The sequence below is a fragment of the Palaemon carinicauda genome, chromosome 1, assembly GCF_036898095.1.
Source record: "Palaemon carinicauda isolate YSFRI2023 chromosome 1, ASM3689809v2, whole genome shotgun sequence".
Taxonomy (NCBI): Eukaryota; Metazoa; Arthropoda; class Malacostraca; order Decapoda; family Palaemonidae; genus Palaemon; species Palaemon carinicauda.
This window is the reverse complement of record NC_090725.1, coordinates 246,738,262-246,756,738: the sequence shown is the minus strand read 5'-3', so window position 1 is coordinate 246,756,738 and position 18,477 is coordinate 246,738,262. Positions and strand designations below refer to the sequence as shown.

At 35.2% G+C, this 18,477-nt stretch overlaps 2 protein-coding genes across 4 annotated transcripts in view; one reads left to right on the top strand and one right to left on the bottom strand.

The window, feature by feature from the left end:
- Positions 1-18,477, bottom strand: part of pasha (partner of drosha) — a 738,765-nt gene that overhangs the window by 542,655 nt on the left and 177,633 nt on the right. The window lies entirely within an intron of this gene.
- Positions 16,099-17,661, top strand: LOC137644475 (neuropeptide CCHamide-1 receptor-like). Its single transcript, XM_068377452.1, has one exon. It carries the CDS (start codon positions 16,359-16,361, stop codon positions 17,598-17,600), a length of 1,242 nt encoding a protein of 413 aa, XP_068233553.1. The 5' UTR covers positions 16,099-16,358; the 3' UTR covers positions 17,601-17,661.

Below are 18,477 nucleotides of genomic sequence, written 5' to 3'. Positions count from 1 at the left end.
CTTCATAGTGTGCTATCAGTTGGGTTTGTGTACTTTTTCCGGCCACAAAACCATGTTGACCTATATTAAATAAATTATTTTTAACCAAATGATTCATTATTTTCTTTTTTATTACCCTTTCAAACACTTTCATAATATGTGATGTTAGACTAACAGGTCTAAAATTGCTTGCCTCTAGTCTTGATCCACTTTTGAAAATTGGGGTTGTATATGCTAATTTGTGTTTAACATATATCTCGCTCATATCTACACTTTGTCTTTGCAGTATAGCAAGCGGCTTTGCGATAGTGTATTTAGTTTTTTTTAACAAAATCGCTGGAACTCCATCTGGCCGGGCCGCCGATCCATTTTTAATTTCGCTTGTAGCCTGCACAATACCTGCTTCATTAATATCTATTTTCTTCTCCCATTTCTGTTACATTATTCTCATTCGCAATTCTTGGCGTGAATTCACTCTTATATTTTTCTGCTGATATGTTGCATATTTCCTGTTTTTTTATTCGTTATCCGTCCTTAAATTCTTAGAGGGCCTATTTCTAATCTCCCTTTATTCATCTTTTTTGCATAGGAGTAAAGTACCTTGGGGTTTTTTTATATTTTGAAGTGTCCTTTCTTCTAAGTCCCTTTTTTCATTTTCTTTCGATTGTATAATCTTTTGTTCTGCCTTTTCTATCTTTCTTTTTATTTCCATCATTTTCCATACATTTTTTTTTCTTTTGCAAGATTTTTCTTCCACTTTCTAATTTTCTGAAATAAGATCCTTCTGTCTCTTGGTATGCATGTCTGATGTTTATTTTTTTTCGGTAAAAAAGAGAGAGAGAGAGAGAGAGAGAGAGAGAGAGAGAGAGAGAGAGAGAGAGAGAGAGAGAGAGAGAGAGAGTCTGAGTTAAGAGAGAGAATTACAAGGATTTACAAGGATTTTGGATGTCTCAAAGACTTTTTAGTCCATTCGGGGAGACTCCATTTGCTCTTGGGTAGGGCGATGTAGATTAAATATTTAGTTTTTATGATCTTGTCGAACTTATTCTTGAACTCATTTACCATGTTACTGTTTACTACATTCGCTGGAAACTGTTCTATGTATTTGCTATTTTGTATTTGAAAAATTACAACATTGAGTCTTGTATCTTTTCAATTCCAGTTTGTATCCGTTACCTCTGGACTTATTTTTACTAAGTGTGAATAGATTGTGTTGTAATCTGCATTTCTTATTCCTTTAAGAATTTTGAATGCCTCTATTAAATGTCCCCTTAGTCGTTGTGTTTGTAGACCAAATAAGTTAAAACGTTCTATCCTTAGTCTATATCCAAATTGTCTTTGGGATGGAACTAGTTTGGTGGCCTTAGCTCGTACTGCTTCCAATCTATCTATATTCTTCTTCTTCTTCTTCCGAGAGAGAGAGAGAGAGAGAGAGAGAGAGAGAGAGAGAGAGAGAGAGAGAGAGAGAGAGAGAGAGAGAGATCATTTGCAGACAGCTGAGCAAACTAAAGCAATCATAATTAAGCGCACAGAAACCAACTAGCAATTACGTAATGTTGTCTCCTAAACGTCTCATACTGAAGCACCTGAATATCACAATCATCTTGACTGTATGTCAGGTTTATATCCCGCACTCCTTTCATTTCCCTTTGAACTGATCAATTGCCTTACACAAGGACACAGTCCATTTCCTGGAATCTTCATCTATTTCGGTCGCGTCCTGTTTCATCTTTACTAAGACTCAAATGGTGGCATTATCATATCTCTCACACACACGTACACAAGAACAGACACAGATCATATACAATATATATATATATATATATATATATATATATATATATATATATGTGTGTGTGTGTGTGTGTGTGTGTGTGTGTGTGTCCTTTAACTCTTGTCTGTTTATGGTCTTACTATGCCACTTTTTACCCGCAAACTATTTTACCTCGTCAATTCATCGTTTTCTCTTCCTTCCCCAGCGTAGTTTGCAATCTCTTGGGACAGATTCTGTTATTCCTTTTGTCCATTTATAATCTGGCATTCTCATTGTATGTCCTGTCCACGTCCATTGTTTTTTATTACTTGTTGTTAGAATATCCTATACTTTAGTTTGTCCTCGTATCCATCTTGTCAGTTTTCTGTCTTTTAGTGGCAGTCCCATCATTATTCTTTCCATGGCTCTTTAACTTGTAACTATCCTATCTTGCAGGCTTTAGCAAGGCTCTCTGTTTCTGATGCAGAAGTTATTAAGAAAGCAGAAATGTAGTACTGAAAATAAATATGAATAAAAATAAAAGTGTTTAATAAAAACACAAACAAATAAGGCTTATGGACCAACGTCTAGATATTCTTAATGAATATACGTACTTAGGGCAGGAATTAAATTCAAGTCACCGAATTTCAACTTTAACCTTCATTTCTTAAGCATGATGATTTGGATCTGCATATAGAATCACATCTAGCTTAGAAATATATAGTAGACAAAGTGAAAACAATAGAACAACTTTACCCCGAATCACAATGTCCGGAATGTACTTTACAGAACTATATGTTCTAAGCTCTCTTTATGTGAAGCCTCTAAATTTGATTGTTTTACACTTAGTTTCAATATTGCTACGCTTCCAGTACTTTGGATCAGGTGTACATTTCTTTCTGTACTTAAGATGATACCTTGTTTCATATGCAAACATGTCATAACCTCTAATACAAGGGAGATGCACCTCAGGTTTATTATCTTCTGCTATCTGTTGAATCCACTGCCACCCATTTCGCTCAAAGGAGGCTGTACCCTGCTCAGTAGAAAGGTCAGCTTTTACAATGGATTTTATCCGACTTGCTGCAGAAAAAGCAGTAAGGAGAAAGATTCCAGAAAAAGCAGTAAGGAGAAAGATTCCAGAAAAAGCAGTAAGGAGAAAGATTTATTATCTCAGAAACTTTCTTCCTTTGAATTCTGCTTTCCCCAACATATATAGTTAGAGGAGTCAAGGGTGAAAATGACTGTAAGGGATGCAAATTCAATGTGATCGTTATTAACATCCACGGTGTTATTCTTGCTTTTTCTGAACTTCATTCGGAATTTCTTGACATACTTCAGTCATTGTAGAAACAGACTCAATAGGGTCTGCCATACAGTGATATGAAACTTCGTGTAGATGGGCTACTGGCATTACTAACATCAGAAAGGCAGTAAATAGTCCATGTATCATTTTCGGAAAATGAATGATATACAATTTCTGTTGTTTAGCTGTAGATTTGCGTGCTACTGGGCTTGATATCTTACGCTTGTTTCGTTTCCTATTTGAGTTCTTTGTTTTGGATATTAAATTCTTTTAATTAGTTTAATAAATCTGAAAGGAAAACTGTCAGCATCAACCGGAAAAGGAAAATTACATGATTACATATTTGAAGTTTAAATGACTTTTCTAATATAAAAAATTATTGGAACAGACAGCTAAAATGAATATGCAAAAGTAAACTAGAGGAATAAAATTGCTATATAATGTTTTAACTAGGTTTGTTGCATAAATTCTGATAAAAGATATGCTATCCTGAAAAATTTATCAAAAGTTTTTCAAATATTTAGCTTTCGCGACGATCTTTGATAGGAAGTACAAAATCTACCACATGGCCAAAGTTTTGTTCCTGTTAACATCTGAAATGTGATTCGGGATGTTATAACCATATTTCATTTGGTCCTGGAGGGGGGCTTGCACGGAAACCCTTTACTTCACTTACTGGCTGCAACCCAAAGAATGAGAAAATAGGCAGAAATTGATAAATGGAAAATCAAACAAAAGAGACACAAGTACGAAAACCACCAGAAAAAGGATCCATGCATGTATACGCAGTACAATATTGCTCTCTTCCTCACAGGCAACAACGTAAAACACAGGTCTAAAACCCTCTGGATTCCATGTTTGACATGTAAATGTTCTGCAATATCCCTATGATGAAATGAAATGACTGAGCCTTTAAAGCTTTCTTCTGGGAGGGACCAAAGGGCGAGGGATGGAGATGTCAACTAAGGTGAAGGATACGACGAAGAACAGGAATGGTAATAACGCATGTGTCTGAGAGAGAGAGAGAGAGAGAGAGAGAGAGAGAGAGAGAGAGAGAGAGAGAGAGCGCGAGCGAGCGAGCGTGTGTTATACGATCAAAACAAAGTTTTGTCAGAATGAAAAAATAATAGATATTTTGAAATAAATGCTATTCAAATCGGGAGAATCTCCCCTATATAATAAACAGCAACTTGTCTGGCTATATATAATATATGTATATTATATCTATACGTATGTATATATACACAGTACATATATACAGAATATATATACACTATATATACACATATAAATGTAATATATATATATATATATATATATATATATATATATATATATATATATATACTGTATATATATATATATATATATATATATATATATATATATATATATATATATACTGTATATATATATATATATATATATATATATATATATATATATATACTGTATATATATACACATACATATATATACACATATATATACTGTATATATATATATATATATATATATATATATATATACAGTATATATATATATATATATATATATATATATACATATATATTTATTTATATATATCATGTCATGCTAAGGGACATTGCCAGACATATGACTACTAGGTCTCTCCCCGTCCTCGGGTGAGGGAGAGGGATTTATCATACCCTGGTGAGAGGGGGTACACAGAGGAAAACTCGGAAACTATAATCTCCCGCAAATTGTCGAAACTGTCTGGTTGTAGTTAGGAAAGGGGGACGGGGTGGGAAGGGTTGAATCTGCGTGCATGTTTGTGTTTGCATATCTATCTAAATATCTACCCGTCATCTTTGACAGGTCGCGTCCACTAGTATGAGAATATTGACGGAATACTTCATCGACATACATACATACCTCATACTGCACCCACGAACACTCGTTCAGTCTTTATTTGGACGGAATAATAATCTGGCTTCAGGAAGCACTGTCATACGAACATTAACTATCCACCATTACAAGTTGAAATTCTAAGCCATCAACTTTACCAATGCAAAATTTTAGCGGAAAATATAAAATTCTTCATAATCTTTTGAAGAAACTCATATTGCAAACCAGGTTCGGTTTGCTATTTAAGTCAAGATATGCTGACTTAATATACATATTTCTCTCCACAGCAACTACTTGAGCAGTAATGGGTGTATCTGGTGTTTACACCATTCCTGAACAGTTTTTTTCTTATCATTGCTATCGCTCAAGATGAAAAATAAAAAAACATCATCACCTACAACACAGCTCATATTTCATATTTAAACCCGGCAAATACCACTGCAGGTTTATTCCTTTTTAATACTGTGTACATACATATAATAAACACAAAGTATATATATATATATATATATATATATATATATATATATATATATAATATATATATATATATATATATATATATAAAGGTAGTAGGTTGGCCAGGGCACCAGCCACCCGTTGAGATACTACTGCTAGAGAGTTATGGGGTCCTTTGACTGGCCAGACAGTAATACATTGGATCCTTCTCTCTGGTTACGGTTCATTTTCCCTTTGCCTACACATACACCGAATAGTCTGCCCTATTCTTTACATATTCTCCTCTGTCCACATGCACCTGACAACACTAAGATTACCAAACAATTCTACTTCTTTCAAGGGGTTAACTATTGCAATGTCATTGTTCAGTAGCCACTTTCCTCCTGGTAAGGGTAGAAGAGACTCTTTAGTTATGGTAAGCAGCTCTTCTAGAAGAAGGGCACTCCAAAATCAAACCATTGTGTTCTAGTCTTGGATAGTGCCTTAGTCTCTGTACCATGGCCTTCCACTGTCTTGGGTTAGAGTTCTCTTGCTTGAGGGTACACTCGGGCACACTTCTATCTTATTTCTCTTCCTTTTGTTTTGTTAAATTTTTTGTAGTTTATGTAGGAAATATTTTATTGTAATGTTAATACTGTTCTTAAAATATTTTATTTATCCTTGTTTCCTTTCCTCACTGGGCTATTTTCCCTGTTGGAGCCCTTGGGATTATAGCATCCTACTTTTCCAACAAGGGTCGTAGCTTAGCAAGTGGTAATAAAAAATATATATATATATATATATATATATATATATATATATATATATATATATATATCGTGTGTTTGTGGTGTGTGTGTGTGTGTGTGTGTGTGTGTGTGTGTGTGTGTGTGTGTGTGTGTGTGTGTGTGTGTGTGTGGTAACATTAGAACCGAGGTACACTAGATAAGAGTTAGGTCGGAGTAACTAAGAATGCCAATAAAGTACGATTAGACTCCTCGATCATAAGAGCATTTATGAATTTCAATCGCCACACAGGAGGGAGAGACGCAAAGTGATAAACATTCAGTTGTGATATATATATATATATATATATATATATATATATATATATACATATATATATATATATATATATATATATATGTATGTATGTGTGTGTGTATCAATCTGTCTATATATGCGTGCATGTGATGTATATACAAATATATATAAATATATTTACTTGTATATACATCACATGCACGCATATATAGACAGATTGACACACATTATATATATATATATATATATACACATATGATATATATTATATATATATATATATATATATATATATATGTGTGTGTGTGTGTGTATATGTATATACAGAAATATATGCTGAGCAATCCCACACTCCTCAGACACCTTCCATCAAATACCATTGAACTTCTATTTACCCATGAAGTAAATGAAGGCTCTGTACAATATAAAAAGTCGAATGCAAAGGGCCAAAACCAATCTTGAATGTTTAAATGAGAACCAAAAGGATGGATAAAGTCAAAGAATGAAGTGGATAAAAACTTTAGAATAGACAAATAAATGGGTAGATTAGATAAAGAGATGCATAAACAGATAGAAAATATGCTTAAAACTTTATATTAGAATGTTCTCTAACAAAAGCTTTTATCCACCTAACAGAGAAATTTGGTCTCCTTAACTCTGTTATATTTTGCAACGTTCTGATAATAAAGATTAAACTAATTTTCTCGTTGCTGTGCTATCTATCAGCCGTAAAAATGTGCAAAGCACGAAGAATTCTGAAACTAAAATTTTTACCTATAAAGAGGTAGTGTTAAACCAAAAAATAAAAATAGCTTGAGAGAGTTGCGTTCAAATAATATAATGCAATCCGTAAATTTCACACAGCCTCTTAAACATGAAATTTCCTCCCTTGTCCTATTTTTTTAGATTTGTTTTTAGTCGGGCTTTACAAACGTTCTCCTCTATACTAAACGTTTCGTCCTGTTCGCAATTTGGTATAATTTTTTATATACACCCCTTGTTACAACTCCCTCCGGTTTTTCTGCAAGGTCTCAGACGCAGTCTTGTAGGATTTATCCATCATGTAATATATGACTTACGATTTTGTATGACTTTCCATAAAATCTCGATCCCAGTAATGTTCCTAGTATTATATGATTCTTTGGGTTATTGTTATCATTATTATCATTACTAAGCTACAACCATGGTTGGAAAAGCGGGATGTTATAAGCCCAAGGACTCCAACAAAGAAATAAATAGCGCAGTGAGGGTAGGTAACAAGGAAATATATAGCCCAGTGAGGAAAGGAAACAAGGAAATACATAGCCCATTGAGGGAAGGACACTAGGAAATAAAATATACTACAAGAGATTGATTGATTTGAGATTTTCTGGCATCCTAACAACTAAGGTCATTGACCCCAAAACTACAAGAGAAGTAATGAAAAATTAAAAATAAAACATTTTAAGAACAGTAACAACATTAAAGAAGAGTTTTCATAGTTAAAATATGAAAAAAAAAACTTAAAAAACAAGAGGAAGAGAAATAAGATAGAATAGTGAGCCCAGGACAGTGGAAGACCATGGTACAAAAGATAGGGCACTACCCAAGACTAGAGAACAATGGTTTAATTTTGGAATGTCCTCCTTAGAAGAGCTGCTTACCATAGCTAAAGAGTCTCTTCTACACATACCAAGGGGAAAGTAGACACTGAACCATTGCAGTGCAGTAGTTGACCTCTTGCGTGAAGAAGAATCATTTAGTAATCTCAGTGTTGTTAGGTGTATGAGGACATAGGAGAATGTGGAAAGAATAGGCAACTATTCGGTGTATGTGTAAACAAAGAATAAACAAGCCGTAACCAGAGAGAGGGCTCCAGTATAGTGTTACTATCTACTATCCATAAGCTTGTCATAGTACTTTATCGTTTTTCCACACACAATTTTCGTAGGAGTTAACACTAGTCGTGGATACCTTAACAATTTAAGATTTGCAGATGACATAGTTCTATTTAGTGGATCATGGGAGGAATTACAAAAAAAAATATTTGAATAGAGAAAGCAGAAATGTAAGATTGAAAATGAATATGAGTAAAACTACGATAATGTTCAATGAAAACTCGGAAACACCAAATAAGGGTTTTCGATGAACCTCTACAGATTGTTAAAGAATATACATACTTAAAACAGACAATAGGTGTTTCCTCACGACATGAGACCGAAATTAAAAGAAGGATAAGCACAGGATGGAGAGCTTTTAGTGAACAAAATGATATTATGAGAAGTAAAATACCATTTTCTCTAAAAAGAAAAGTACTTAATCAGATGGTCCAACCAGTATCTACTTATTCATCAGAAACTTGAAACCTTATTAAAGCATTAGAACATAAGCTACTTACAACACGAAGAACAATGGAAAGAATAATTATGAGATTAACACTAAGAGACCGAAAAAGAGCTACATGGATATGAGAGCAAACTAAAGTAGAGGATATTGTAACAACATGTAAGAAAAAGAAATGGACATGGGCAGGACATATAAAGAGAATGGTTTAACTAGATGTTGAAACAGAAGCACAGAAAGGATGAGAAGATTACGGGTTGCGAACTAAGAAAATTTGAGGGTATAAACAGATGTAAGTGGAAGGATGTCTGTATGAGGTTTTTGCTCTACAGTGGGCTAGTAATAGCTGATTATATATATATATATATATATATATATATATATATATATATATATATATGTATATGTATATATATATATGTATGTATATATATATATATATATATATATATATATATATATATATATATATATAATGTGTGTGTGAGTAGTGTGTGTTGTGTGTGTGTAAGTGTGTATGGCGTGGTGCCTGACTGATGTACAGTATATTCACTTATGGGTAAAGTACAATATGTTTTACCTTGTTTTATACACGTAAGCTGTTCTTAAGATATATTATTTTGTTCATTATACTCATGAAGTATATCTGTTTCCCTCTTTCCTTTCCTCACTGGGCTATTTTTCCATCTTGAAGCCCCTAGGCTTATATCATCTTACTTTTCCAACTTGGGTTGGAGCTTAGCTTGTAATAATAATAATAATAATAGTAATAATAATAACAACAATAATAACAATAATAATAATAATAATAATAATAATAATAATAATAATATCAGACATTAGTAAGAAATACAGTTTTGTTCCCTTTTATTATAACTTGTATTCATTACAAAGAGTAAAGTGATACATTTCAACATTCGACCAATTTGTTAATCAATAAATGGCAAAAACGTTTTACTAAAGAAGAACGTTTTCCTCAAAGAGTAACGCTTAATTTCCTTAAGCAGTAAGGCATAAATATAAATCTATACCATACAACATTTATATTATTAGCGTCTGAATTTCATATAAAAACTTTACTGCTACAATGTCCACCACATCAGTAATAAAACAAGAAATTCGATATGAGAGCAAATAATCGCCTTCAACATAGAATTAAGTAAATCAGAAAAGAATTACTTGACTTACATAAGGGGAGTCAACTAAACGATTGAAGTGTTCTAAAAAAAGGGGGGGGGGGGGCCAAATTGGTTGATAAGTCATTACCCCCCCCCAAAAAAAAAAAAAAATATGCTTTTATTGGTTGTCAATATAATGAAGGCTATTGAATGGAGTCAGTAAAGGTTTAAAGGTTTAAAGGCCGTTAATGAATGGCAGATGCAAGGGATAGTGACATTGCCTTATCAAGCAGGACAATGCCCTGCGACCAAGCCCCCTCTCCACCCAAGCTAGGACCAAGGAGGGATAGGCAATGGCTGCTGATGACTCAGTAGATAGACCTATCGGCTCCCCCAAACGCTCCATCATCAGCTCACAAGGATGGCGAGTTTGCTGCAGCGACCAAAGGAACGAACGGGTGAAAGTTAGTAGCTAGGAAAGGAGAGAGGGCATGTAAAGGGTTGAATCTTTCTGTGTGTACGTGCAAATCTATGTAAATATTTAGCCATCATTGTTGATGGGTCGCATACACTAGTGTACATAAAACAAGGAACTGTTAAAAATTAGCCCAGGGAGGAAATTCCGTGTCTCGGCAATATCGTAATTACGAAGTTACATTCTCATTCCTTCTATATATTTCAAGTGAAAGAAACCGGATGACACATGCAAAACAATTATATCACCTAACCCACCTCAACGAAAAAACAATAAACAAAGGCGAAGTTTTAAAATTTGGGCTTAACACTTGATTGGTAGATAGAAATTTCTCTATAAAATACAAGAATCACAAAGAGATTGGGAAAACGAAGGAAGAAAGAAGTACCAAAACTGGGCAGTACAAGGGAAGCAAATTAGCGTATCTGGTAACTTGAGGTTTACTAACTATACAGCGTAAATGAGGGAAGAGGTAAATTGAAGGTGTAAGGACGCCTTTTCAGTAAAATTGTGACCATCTAAAGGCATGGATGGATCGTATTTATTACCTCCGCCAACGAAACTAGGAGGTGATTATGTTTTAGCGCCAGTGTGTGTTTTTTGTTTGTGAACAGCTTCCTGGCCAAAATTTTAATCGTACAGTAATGAAACTTGCAGGGATTAACTGTTATAAAGAAACTGGAAATAAATAAATTTTGGAAGATCAAGGGCAAAGGTAGAGGTCACGGTCAAGTAAAATGTATGATTCCCGTGATCAGCCATACGTTTGGACATTATTGTCATGAAGACTTCAAACTTGGTTCATAGTTGAGTGTATGAAAATCCACGCCAATTAATACATTTTAAGTTTAAACTCAAGGTTGAGCAAAAGGTCGAGAAATAAGCTGCCGCGGCGGAGGTCTGCGCTCTACTGAGTATCCCTCTAATACTTGACTGTTTTCATTTCATCTTAATTTGAAGGGAATGCTCAATTACTTCTTCATGAGACTAATATTAGGGTTTTAGTAGCCTCTACGTAACGTCCCTATCTCGCAGTCTATTGGACGGGAGTTCAAGCCCCGCTCATGACTGATATTTGCTTAAAGGGTCTACAAACTCGCCGTCCTTGTATACTAGAGATGGGGGCGTTTAGGGGAGCCTATTGGTCTATCTGCTGAGACATCAGCAGCCATTTCCTGGTCCTTGCTTGGGCATTGATCATAAGTATGTACGATCGGTCTCTAAAACAATGTTCTGGCCCCGCCTCGGCCACTCATGGGTGACCTTTAAACCGGAACGGACATGATAAAAAAAGGGGGACTTGAAACGTTTAACCAAAACTTTTAATAAGGTAATTTATCTTTCTGAACTACATGATGTCTGGAAAAATAAGCCTATATTCAACCTCTGAAAACCTTCCTCTTTCCCACCATTATCCCTACATTCAGGGGTTGGTTGCCTGATGCACCCTCTCCTATGTCTTCTATCAGAAGCATCCTCTTCCACCAAACCTCTTCTCTCCATATCATCCTTCATCTTATCTCACCATCTAATTCTCTACCTCCCTCTTGATCTTCTCCCCCTAAAAGAAAGGTTCTTACCAAGTCCTCCCAATCCACCCCCCGAAAACCTATTATGTGGTAAAATATTGGCAATTTTGACAAAATTGCCACCTAAGCGAGTCGAAGTATTCACTGGGAGACTATGGATATAATCAGTTGATAGATAAGTTCTGGACGCATTAAATAACCATTAAGTTAAGAATTTTCCGTCAGATATTAGAATTGACAGACGAGAGGAAAAGGAAAATTAAATACTGACGGTTGAATCGTCGGAACATAAAAGGAAAATGGGAAGAGGCACAAGGTGCAGGTAAGCGATAAAGATAAGGTAAAGAAGAGTAAAGAAACAGAGGAACACCAATAAAATGGGGAAGTGAACAGATGAGGCGCCATCCATAAATAACGAAGTAAGAAAAATTAACTACAGTTTATTCTATTTTTCCATTTACGGGCGGTGAAGAGCTAAAAAGCAGTCTAAGATTCCAAGTAGATCTAGCCTAGCGCAAGCTATACTATTTAGCTACATGAAAGTCGACTTAATTAAAGGTGTAATTTAGAGCTTAGTCATATCATGGCTGTCTTGGCCCCATCCACTTAAGAGGTGTAACCAAGCCATATGTATAAATAAAAAGTAAATGGGAATTGGAAAAACCTAATCCGTTTTCACGAATAAAAATTTGCATTGAAAAAGCATTTTCATTTCATATTGAAGATAATTACTCATTCCGCATTTAAAATCTAAGGATTGTTATACCTTCGATTCTACTCAGAGACTAAAGCTCTGAAAACTCGTGGGGCCCAAGAATTGTAAATGCATTTCTTCATAATCAAGATACATTTCCTTGCTGAACTGATCTCATATCAATGGCGATAATGAAGTTGGTATTCAGAACACCGAATCAAACTTAAAAGTGTTCACCCTTATATAAAAAGTGGGTTAATAAGTAGTCATTTAAGAAATAAAAACCGCAAACACATGATGCACATGTAACTATTCAAGTAGTTTACATACCAAATTATGCCAGAAACATAAAATGACAAAGCTGTCGAAACAAGGCAAACCATATTAAAAATAGAATAAAGGTCACAAGAAAGGAAAACTAAGACACCCCTACACTTGATTATCTTGTGACATCGTCACTAAGGGTGACACAGTAAACGCAAAGTAGTCTGATAACAATTACATTTTAAGAGATGATCTTTAGAGCAAACTTCATTTGCTTCGTAGCAAGTTTTTCGGCGATCTAAAAAAAGGCATATTTTGAGGTCTCAACTTCCCAATTAGTATTGGTCAAATAGAACACAGTTCTTTGTAAAACTTAATGTTGTTTTGAATGATGTATCTAATTCCCAAGCGCTTCATCATGACAGGTTTTTTATACAAAATTTATAACTATTATTCTGTACATTAGATCAACAAAACAAAGAAAAAAGACCCTAGATGCAAAGTATTAGGACCAAAATTCTAGATACTTGGACAAGACAGAACCATAACACAAGCAAGATGGAATGTATCATCCTTGGTCTGGCAGGCGGACAATGAAAAACCTTTAACGTATTCATCAAAGTTACTATATACTAAGAATTAATGATAAGTTTAGACCATGGAAACTTGCATAACTGTAATGATGTTCATATGTAAGTTCCAACTTATCCCAATTTATTTTAAGCAAGAGGATCAAAATTCTCCATCATTATTCATTAGGCATATGTTATTGCCATATATACAGCCCTATTAACCCCTAATCAAAGTGCACAGAAAGTACCAGAACCAGTGCAATTGTTTACATTTTTGGTTTATTTCCTTTTAAAATGGTGCTCTAAAAGCAATTCTGCTTTATAACAAATTTCAGAGATATGGCATATAGAAAAAACACAAAATAATCCTCTTTGGCTACCCAAAAAGCATATTTTGAATTGCATCCTACTTCGCTCTTCCAGTAACATCCTGCTTAAATTTTACTTTAAGTTATTTCGATTTCAATTCTAGCATAGACCGTACTATAGTATTCAGCTTTTAACAATGGTCGGAGACATTAAAATACAACCTTTCAACTACAGGTAAAGAGTAACTTAACTCAAAGCAAGTTATTTTGATGAATATCTTATTTTTTTCAATGAAAAACAAATTCAACTTGATTATAAGTTAACTTGAAATTTTGTAATAAAAAATGCAACGATACAATGAGGGGTACACCTGATTGATTGACCTATCATCATCATCTCCTCCCACGGCTATTGGCACAAAGGGCCTCGGTTAGATTTCGCCAGTATTATCTATCTTGAGCTTTTAATTCAATACTTCTCCATTCATCATCTACTTCGCGCTTCATAGTCCTCGGTCATGTAGGTCAGGGTCTTCCAACTCTTCTAGTGCCTTGCGGAGCCCAAGTGAATGTTTGGTGGACTAATCTCTCTTGGGGAATGCAAAGAACATGGCCAAACCATCACCATCTACCATTCATCATGATCTCATCCACATATGGCACTAGAGTAATCTTTCTTATAGTTTCATTTCTAATCCTGTCCTACCACTTAACTACCAATATCCTTCTGAGGACTTTGTTCTCAAATCTACTAAATCTATTGGATATTGTTTTATTGTTATACCGTGACTCATGTCCATAGATTAACACCGATCTCACTAAACTGATATATAGTCTGCGTTTTATATGTAATTTCAGGCGATTTGATTTCCAAATTTTACTTAACCTAGCCATTGTACGATTTGCTTTTTTCATTTTATCACTATACTCTAATTTTAAAGACCCTGTTTTGGAGATCAAAGTTCCTAAATACTTAAATGATTCTACCTCATTAATCCTTTCTTCTTCCAATGATATTTCATCTTCCATTGCAGACTCCGTTCTCGCCATCTCTGTCTTTCTTCTATTTATCTTCAGCAAAACCTCTTGTGATATTTCATGCATTCTGGTAAGCACACATTGCAAATCCTGTGGTGTTTTACTAACAAAACTGCATCATCAGCATACTCTAGTGTTCTAAATTTCTATCACCAATCCAGTCCAATCCTTCTCCATAATCTCTGACAGCTCTACCCATAACAAAATCTATGAGGAGGATAAACAACATAGGTGACAACACGTTACTCCGCTGTTCACTGGAAATTCATTTGATAATACTCCATTAACATTACCATTGCACAGGCTATGCTCATGAACTAACTATATATTTACATACATAAGATGAATTCCATAATAACGCAGGACTTCATAAAATTGGCATCTAGCATTTAACTAATAGCATGAGATACTTTGGATCTAAAATAAGTCAGGAGGGAGGATGTGGGGCAGAAGCTGAGAATAGAATAAAAACAACCCGGGAGAAGTAGATGGAGGTAGCAGGAGTGGTATGTGACAAGTAAATACCAATCAAGCTAAAAGTCAAGATCTGAAGTTTAGTGGTAAGTACAGTGTTAATGTATGGATCGGAAACATGGACCACCTCTAAGACGAAAAGAGGAAGCAGAGATTGAGAGAACAGAGATGAGAAGGACGAGGTGGATTATGGGAATATAATTGTTTGAAAGGTTGGAAAATTTTGAAATAAGAAGAATGGCAGATGTACTAAAGATTAGAGTGGTGATAAGAGTGTTACAACCGAGATGGTGTGGGCACATGTTGAGGATGGATGGTGGGGAGGCAGTATGGAGGGCTTGGGAGGAACTGGTTGGGTGCGGGAGATCGAGAGGGAAACAGAGAATTAGGTAACGAGATAAGGCGAAGGATGCTATGGAGAGAAGAGGTTTGGTGGAAGAGGATGTCGTTGATATAAGGCATTCGAGACTGCCCATCAGGCAACAAACAGCTCAATGTATAGATAACGGGCGACATCTGTTTATCCTTCTAAAATGAATATGTATTTTAATAGTTCTGTTCTAATCAATAATAAGATATTGTTCCCCCATGAAAATATTGATAAACTGCCGGGTATGTATCACTGAAGTGACATAATATACATCTCATATCGAACGAACTGGAGACAAGTTTGCAATAAAGGGGGATATTTGAATACAGAAAATAAAATGCCGATCCATAATAATATGTCTGCTTATTTTGACAATACCTATTTATCTATAGTGTAAAATCTTCGTAATTTAAGCAACTTATTTTACTTAATGTAATGCATATGAATACTATATAAGTACAGTACATAAATACAATATTTTTTTTTCTATCATTTCTTTATAAAATACAAATTAACTGTTTTCCTTCTCTTTTGTTAACAGGGCACTTCAATCAACATGGACAATCTGGAGGCAGAGATGCGTAACAAGCTGGAGGAAATTTCCAACACTGACAAAAAACCACACCTAATCTAATTTTACCAGACAGATCTCCTCGTCATTGGAATAGTAACAAAAAACAACACCTCAAGTTATATGCAAACGGGAAAAGGTGAAACATACATAAAGTCTAAAAACATTTCTAATTTGCTCATAATTTTTTAAGTTTTGTGGTAGAAGCATAAACAATTTACATCTCCCATAACAATGGAGTATCTTAAGGAAGACTGTGAATTTCTGAAAAGGTGCGACACGTTTCAATCCAGTGTTATGGAAGATAGTCGCGTTGATATCACCAATGCAGAAAACCTCATACAAAACAGTTCATGGCTGGGTGACAATATAACATCACCAACAACAGAGCTACCTTACTACCCAATCGAACAGAGACCAGAAACCTACATAGTACCAATAGTCTTTTTCTTTATCTTCATTGTAGGAGCCACAGGCAATGGAGCTCTCGTCTTCATGTTTCTGAAGTACCCCAATATGAGAAATGTGCCAAACACATATATCCTTTCCCTGGCCTTAGGAGATCTTCTTGTCGTCATCTTTGCTGTTCCCTTCGTCTCCATAATCTATGTCACAGAGACATGGCCGTATGGTGAATTCATTTGTAAGCTGTCAGAATTCATGAGGGACGTCTCTGTTGGGGTAACAGTCTTCACGCTGACAGCCCTGAGTGCTGAACGGTACTATGCCATAGTGGACCCCGTTGGGAAGAGGGCTGGTGCTGTGGCACGCAGGACAACAACAGTAGCCACAATCTTCATCTGGATTCTGGCAGTAATATTTGCTCTCCCAGCTTTGATATTCTCCTACTTGAGGCATCAAGACACTGCCAAAGGGCAGATAACAATATGCTACCCCTTTCCTCCCATGCTAGGTGATTTCTACCCCAGGATCAACGTCGTCGCAAAGCTCACAGTCTACTACCTCCTGCCACTACTTACCATTTCCACCTTTTATCTCCTGATGGCATGGCACCTGATGCAGGCAGCTGCCCCTTTACCAGGTGAGGCACAGCATCAAAGACAGCATCAGCGTCACGTTGCTGCTCGCCGGAAGGTAGCAAAATTAGTCTTGGCGTTCGTGATTATTTTTGCTGTGTGTTATTTCCCAAATCACGTATTTCTGCTCTGGTTCTACTTTAACCCTAACATGGACAGAGACTACAACCAATTCTGGAATGCTTTTCGATGGATAGGCTTCTGTCTCGGCTTTATTAACTCCTGCATCAACCCTATCGCTCTCTACTGCATCTCAGGCACTTTCAGGAAGAACTTCAATCGCCACCTCTTCTGTTGTCTGTGCCCAGAATCAGCCCAAGGACGTGTGTGGACGACCTTTCACTTCCATTCTTCTGGTCAGCACTTCATCTCAACAGTCCGGAAAACAGACAACTTCGACATGTCGACGATGAACGGTCCAGAAAAAACTGCTGTTTAAAAGACTTCTACATACACTGCTTATGTGTGCTTACTGTCTGTTCTTATAATGCATACGGTGGATCAACTCTTCTGTACCACCAAACAAATATCCATAATTTTATGTAAAAATGTTAGAATTATTAGGCATGGGCTTGAGCAAATCTCAAACATGCATAAATGGTCTTAGTTGAGTCGTGGAGAAGTTATTTTCAAGAAAAATGTACAAAGATAGTTTCCTAGAAAATTCCGTACACACATTGCTATACATATTTTCCCTTACATACAATTGCAAATATATATACTGCTTACATAAGAAAATGACTGTATTTTTCCATTCAATAAAAAATATACCTTTTCAGTTCTAAAGAGCCAATAAGTTAAAATATTATCATCTTTGAATCTGGTTAGAATTGCGCTCACAGCTAGTGAATTCTACTTATTTCTGCCGACTCAGATTTTTTTCAAGCCAGGTACCTATATTTCCATGTTGTAAAAATATGTAATACATCCCCGTTTAAACGGTTTGGGTACTTAAATGTGAATTAGGTGTAATTGTATATTTGTTTTTCTCTTTAAAAGGAATTAATGACCTATGTCAATTAAAAGGGATCCCAGGAAAATACATTCAAATACAGACAACCATGAAATTAACACTATGTCAAGATATGATTCTAAGCTGAAATATCTAAGCCTTTTAAATATAAGTTGAAACAACAATGTACAACCACACAATGTATAATAACACTCATGATACGAAGAAAGTTTTCAAATTATAAAAATTGATATAGGCCTACACGATTTAAACCACATTCAAGAATTTCACGAATTTCTTAATCAATACGGTAAAGGAAAAATTGAAGGCAAGAATTATACAAAAAGGAAAACAAATACACATG